Consider the following 6,534-nt stretch of genomic DNA (forward strand, 5'->3'; position numbering starts at 1 on the left):
AAAGTGGCGCTCAAGGCGGCAAGATGCGCGTATCATTCCGCCTTGATTGCATCAGCGGAATCCCGCCCGGCCGCTCTGTTTAGGGTGACCCGCTCCCTTCTTAATCAGGGGGGAGTTGGGGAGCCCTTGCAGAGTAGTGCCGAGGATTTTAACACGTTTTTCGCTGATAAAATCGCTCGGATCCGAGCGGACCTCGACTCCAATTGGAATACAGAGTCGACTGACAACGAGTCAGTTGAGGTGACTGGGGCACGTACTTGTCCACCTGTCTGGGAAGAGTTTGATCTGGTGACACCTGATGAAGTGGACAAGGCCATTGGAGCTGTGAGTTCCGCCACCTGTTTACTGGATCCGTGTCCCTCCTGGCTGGTTTCGGCCAGCAGGGAGGTGACACGGAGCTCGGTCCAGGAGATTGTCAACGCTTCTTTGGGGAGGGGGTCCTTCCCGGATCCCTACAAGGAGGCACTTGTGCGCCCCCTCCTCAAGAAGCCTTCCCTGGACCCAGCCATTCTCAACAACTATCGACCAGTCTCCAACCTTCCCTCTATGGGGAAGGTTGTTGAGAAGGTGGTGGCGCTCCAGCTCCAGCGGTCCTTGGAAGAAGCCGATTATCTAGGTCCTCAGCAGTCAGGATTCAGGCCCGGCTACAGCACGGAAACTGCTTTGGTCGCGCTGATGGATGATCTCTGTCGGGCCCGGGACAGGGGTTTATCCTCTGTCCTGGTGCTTCTTGACCTCTCAGCGGCTTTCGATACCATCGACCATGGTATCCTTCTGCGCCGGCTGGAGGGGTTGGGAGTGGGAGGCACTGTCCTTCAGTGGTTCTCTTCCTACCTCTCTGGTCGGTCGCAGTCAGTGTTAGTGAGGGGTCAGAGGTCGAACTCTAGGTTACTCCCTTGTGGGGTGCCTCAGGGGTCGGTCCTCTCCCCCCTACTATTCAATATCTACATGAAACCTCTGGGTGAGATCATCCAAGGGCATGGGGTGAGGTATCATCAGTATGCAGGTTCGCCTGGTGCACCAGTTGCGGCCCTATTTGGACCAGGAGTCACTGCTCACAGTCACTCATGCCCTCATCACCTCGAGGCTCGACTACTGTAATGCTTTCTACATGGGGCTACCTTTGGAAAGTGTTCGGAAACTTCAGATCGTGCAGAATGCAGCTGCGAGAGCTATCATGGGCGTTCCTAAATTCGCCCATGTCACACCAACACTCCGCAGTCTGCACTGGTTGCCGATCAGTTTCCGGTCACAATTCAAAGTGTTGGTTATGACCTATAAAGCCCTTCATGGCACTGGACCAGAATATCTCCGGGACCGCCTTCTGCCGCACGAATCCCAGCGACCAGTTAGGTCCCACAGAGTTGGCCTTCTCCGGGTCCCGTCAACTAAACAATGTCGGTTGGCGGGGCCCAGGGGAAGAGCCTTCTCTGTGGCGGCCCCGACCCTTTGGAACCAACTCCCCCCAGATATCAGAGTTGCCCCCACCCTCCTAGCCTTTCGTAAGCTCCTTAAAACCCACCTCTGTTGTCAGGCATGGGGGAATTGACATGTTCCTTCTCCCTAGGCTTATAAAATTTATGTATGGTACGCTAGTGTGTATGATTGGTTTTAACTTGTGGGTTTTTTTAAATTAATTTAAATATTGGATTTGTTTTACATTGTATTGCTATTGCTGTGAGCCACCCCGAGTCTGCGGAGAGGGGCGGCATACAAATCTGATTAAACTTAAACATATGTGATCACCTTTTTGCAACCTCCTAACAAGCAAAATCCATGGAGAATAAGTCAAGGACTATCCATACATCTAAAAAAAACCTACTGAGAGCCATTCTAATTGTATTTCTTCTTTTAGGCAGTATACCTTGCTATCAACATACGGAGCCTCCTAGCTGAGATATTGTTCCATTCTTTTTATGTTCCTAGAAAGTAGCTGTTTATATTCACAGAGCTTTTTAAACATAAAGCTGGAGGGCTGGAGGAGTCAACATAAATTTTGAAGCATGCAGCCGAAACACGGGAGTACAGGAAGAACATTTCAAACTCTGCTTTGTTTCTTTTTTTAAACAGCTTTCCCATTAACATGTTGGTAAATTCAGCATAGTATTTCTAATAAAGCAGCAGAGGATATACCATCATAGTCTAGCAAATTCTTACAAGCCAACTGACATTGAGAAGAAGCGGGTAGTCCAGTAGATGGATTCACACCACATGATGTGTAATTTTGACTAATGCCATGTGTAAACTCAGTCACTGCTGCTGCAATTGTGTTACTGTCATATAATCCAGCTGCCTCTTATTCATCAAACCAGGATTTTAAAATGACAATTATACAAACTGTGGTTTAAAACAAACATACCAATGACTGCCTTTTCTTGGCCTTTTTGTTGCAATGTATTTTGTTGCAATGTATTGTCTAATCAAATTTATCTGTCTCCTATTCCATGACATTAGACCACCATATTTCAACTGTGGTGAGGGGGGTGTTCGCCCAAGTTTGCCTGGTGTGCCAGTTGCGCAAATAATTTCTGATGTCTTTTGGGACTGTTAGAATTGGAGATGATCTACCTGCATTACTAATGGTGACATTGTTTAAGCTGTACAGATAGTTCAACAGCTAAAATAGTTTCTAATTCTTAGCAGTTTTTGTCCTTCCTTGCCTTGTGCCTTGCGAATACTGGCTGGGGAATTCTGGGAGTTGAAGTCCAAATAGCTTCAAGTTGCCAAGGTTGGGAAACACTGCTTTAGAGCTTCTAGAACAGGTGTCAAACTGGTGGCCCTCAGGCTGAATGCACCATGTGCAGGCCATACCCATCCCAGCTCCGCAAATGAGAAAAATGTCGTAAAATGTCACATGAAGGCAATGTGATACAGCGAGTTTGATACCTGGGTTCTAAGTTTGTTTGTTGGTTGGTTAGTTTGTTTATTGGATTTATATGCTGCCCCGCTCCGAAGACTAGGGGCAGCTTACGGCATATAAAAGAACAATACATATTATCCTAAATCCAATTTTAAAACTAAACTAACTAATCTAAAACCCCAATTTCTTAAAAACCAGTCACTCATTCTAACAAACAAACATACATTCCATTCATCAGCCAATGGCTGATGTCTAATGTTCCCAGGCCTGTCGGCAAAGGTGGGGCTTCAGGCTCTTGTGGAAGGCAAGGAAGGTAGGGGTGGTATGAATCTCTGGGGGGAGCTTGTTTCAGAGTACTGGAGCCCCCACAGAGAAGGTTCTTCCCATAGGCCCCGCCAGGCGACATTGTCTAGTTGATGGGACGGGAAGACTGACTCTGTGAGACCTGATCGGTCGATGGGGCTTATGCGGCAGAAGGCAGTTCCATAAGTAATCTGGTCCAATGCCATGTAGGACTTTATAGGTCATAACCAACACTTTAAATTGTGTTTGGAAACTAAACGGCAGCCAGTGCAGCCTGCGGAGTGCTGGAGAGACATGGGTGTACCTACGAAGGCCCATGACCGCTTGCACAGCTGCGTTCTGCACAATCTCTAGTTTCCGATTTGTATGCCGTCCCTCTCCGGAAACTCAGAGTGACCAGCATCCACTGTTCCCTCTAAGGTGTGTGGCCGTGTGGCCGCGCACACAAAACCAAACCCAGGAAGTTTCAATTTCCCCCCCCCTTACTTTCTCCTCCTTGCTTGGTCTGTGGTGAGAAGCAGCAGACAGGCTGGGGGAATTGTCTGTCGGCAACACTGAGCAGCAGAGCTCCGTGGGCTTTGTGAGCCTCCTCCCCCTCCCTCTCTCCTCCCACTGCCACTGCCTGCAAGCTGGAGGAGTTAAGTAAGGCAGGCTGCAGAATTGAAGAGCAGGGCTAGAAACGGCTGGGCAAAGTTCAGTTGCCAGGGGAAATGAATTGGGTCATCTGCACAGGGCTTGAAAATACTGCACTAAAGTTTGGTTTTGTGTGCGCAGCCATGCGGCCACACACCTTAGAGGGAACAGTGGATGCTGGTCGCTCTGAGTCTCCGGAGAGGGGCGGCATACAAATTGAATTAATAATAATAATAATAATAATAATAATAATAATAATAATAATAATAGGAAAATTGCTCACTACTATTGACAGCTATTGTATGTCATAGTGTGAAGTATTTCAGCCATGCATGTTCTCTCATCTATATGGAACCACAAACCCAATGACATATAATTTGCTTCTTTAAGTGAAACTTCTAGATAAGGAAGTTTAGATCGTGTGATCCATCTAAACCATACTGGGATTCACTCACTGGGATCAATGAAGATTTAGACACTTTACAGTGATTCCATCATCTGTGGTCATGGGAAAAATATTTATGCATGTATTATTAAACCTATATGCTGTCACAAATTCCAAAGACTGTACCAAAGGCTACAATTGCCCTAATGCATTTTATTATCACATTTCTCTGTCCTCATTTTGCTGTGTTAGATGTATCAAACTTGTTAGCTTATAATCAACTATGTTTCTAAGAGCCAAAACAAATGTCATTTATATCATATCCCCTTCTACAGTTCAGTTCTATTGTTCCATTGAGAAACAGCCAAGAGTTGTCACCTTATCACTCACAGTGCCCAGATAAAATGAAGAAACCTAAGACAACTCTAACTGGTATGCACTGATTTTAAAATGGAGTCAGAAATCTTAAGTGTTGACATAGAATTTCCAGCCGCTTTCATCATAGGCCCTATGGAAGAGTTGCTGCTAAATTGGGAAGTAAACACTAGATTTAGAGAAATTCTTCTCTTATCATTCCCTCTCCCCTTAACAGGGAAATGCCTTTAGAAAAACCAAACAACTATTAAATAGAAGCATGAAATGGAAAGGAACCACAATTTCAGCCACGCTCTCTCATCTCTTCAGGTATCAGATTGTTGCTATTGGGGCTACTAGCAGGAAAACATTAAGGTGAATAATGTATACAATAATATACATGTATATCACGTATCATGTCGTGAAACACTATAAGAAATATCAGGTGATATTCATATGGAAAAGGCAACTGGACTTTCAAACCAAAATGTCTGTTTACTCTTTCAATTAACTTTGAATTGTTCTAATATTTCTATGATATTAAATGGTCTGGCTTTTTTTTTTTTGCTGTTGTACTCTGTTTAACCATAGTTTAAACAAGAACTTTAGAGTAGATTCAGAAATGAACTAAAGTTAATTTTGGCAAAGGACCAAGAATTAGGCTCATGCTGCTGTTCAAAGGGAACTGGTGGAGTATATTTGTGACAAAATGTCTTTATCTTCTTTTTCTCTTTCTTCCTAGGTCTAAGTAGACACAAGCTAAATCTATCCTGGGGATGAAAGACTGGACAAAGATCTACTTCTTGCACAGCCTCCTACAGGTTGCAGAAGAATGAAAGAAGACCTAACTTTTCTGTTTCAATATATAATAGAACATTCAGAGACAAGGGCCTCTCTGTCTAGCTAGTGCTGGAAGAAGTGCACAAGATCCAGTCACTCCCAACTTTCATTTTCCAAGTTCTTACACAGAAGGTTTTTTTTAAAAAATCAGTGGTGCCATCTCCTGGCTACTATCTACCTTCTGCCCTTTTTTGCACTTGCCTCTGATTTATGAAACAATCTCATCTGTTTTAGCTATTCGGGGCTCTTTCGTACTCTGTCTGGAGCCATGTCTTCTTAGTCCATACAGATGAAAGATCTTTAGATGATGTTGAAGCTGAAGTCAGTAGACAGGAAGCTGTTTGCCCTAAAGGCTATTTAATATATGCTTGCCTTAACCCATACTAAGTCACACCCCGAGAACTTTGATGAGAGCTCTCTGAAATCACTTCCTTTAGGATCAACCATACTGTTCATGAATTCTAGACAAAAATTATAAAGCTGTGTCAGGTAATAGACTACGCTCCCACCATTCTGGAGATGTCTGTATTTTAAAAGAAAAATCTGTTAGAAGAAAAGTGCTTTATGGTTAAGCTTCCAGAATACCTTAGTTTCAAATTACTTTGATGTATTCTAAAAGAACTGGACACTTTAGGAGCTGGGGAATGCCAAGAAAAGGAACTTCTACTAAACAATAACTGAAGAAAGTGCAAACTCAATGCTCCTTAACCCCACTGTTTTAGTGAATGCACTCTAGGTGCTTTTATAAATGATTCTAACCTACGTCTTTTATTAATAACAGAGATATCTGCATATTTCTATCGACAGAGGCCAACTGCATAAGTATTAACAATGTTTACTCTTTTATAAATAATTCCAGTTGAAAACCTTATGTAAGTGAGCTTTTTTTTAAAAAAAACAAACACTGAAAACCTGCAGCATATAAGATCTTTCTGAATTCTGTTCTTTCTTTATTTTAAGTTGGGGTGGGAGTAGTTGCATTGGTGAGATTTTTGAAGACCTTTTTTTGTGGTACTGGGGAAACTGTTGTGTGTTAGAATGTGTATCTTATCTTCCTGTATTTTTGTGGCTAAAAAAACCTGTGCTGTTATGTAGTTGGCAACAAGATGCCTTTGAAAACTTTACTAGTAGGTCAATGTCTATGAAATATTCTTGACTC

At 43.5% G+C, this 6,534-nt stretch overlaps 1 protein-coding gene across 1 annotated transcript in view; it reads left to right on the forward strand.

Annotated features, from left to right (window-relative positions):
• The window catches only part of NKAIN2 (sodium/potassium transporting ATPase interacting 2), a 373,202-nt gene extending 367,027 nt beyond the window's left edge, over positions 1–6,175 (forward strand). The window contains exon 7 of the mRNA XM_070733468.1: positions 5,278–6,175. Coding sequence (XP_070589569.1) covers positions 5,278–5,287 — 10 coding nt within the window. The 3' untranslated portion in view covers positions 5,288–6,175. The remainder of the gene's footprint in view (positions 1–5,277) is intronic.
• The last annotated feature ends 359 nt before the right edge of the window (positions 6,176–6,534 follow it).

This window comes from Erythrolamprus reginae, chromosome 1 (genome assembly GCF_031021105.1).
Source record: "Erythrolamprus reginae isolate rEryReg1 chromosome 1, rEryReg1.hap1, whole genome shotgun sequence".
Lineage (NCBI taxonomy): Eukaryota > Metazoa > Chordata > Lepidosauria > Squamata > Dipsadidae > Erythrolamprus > Erythrolamprus reginae.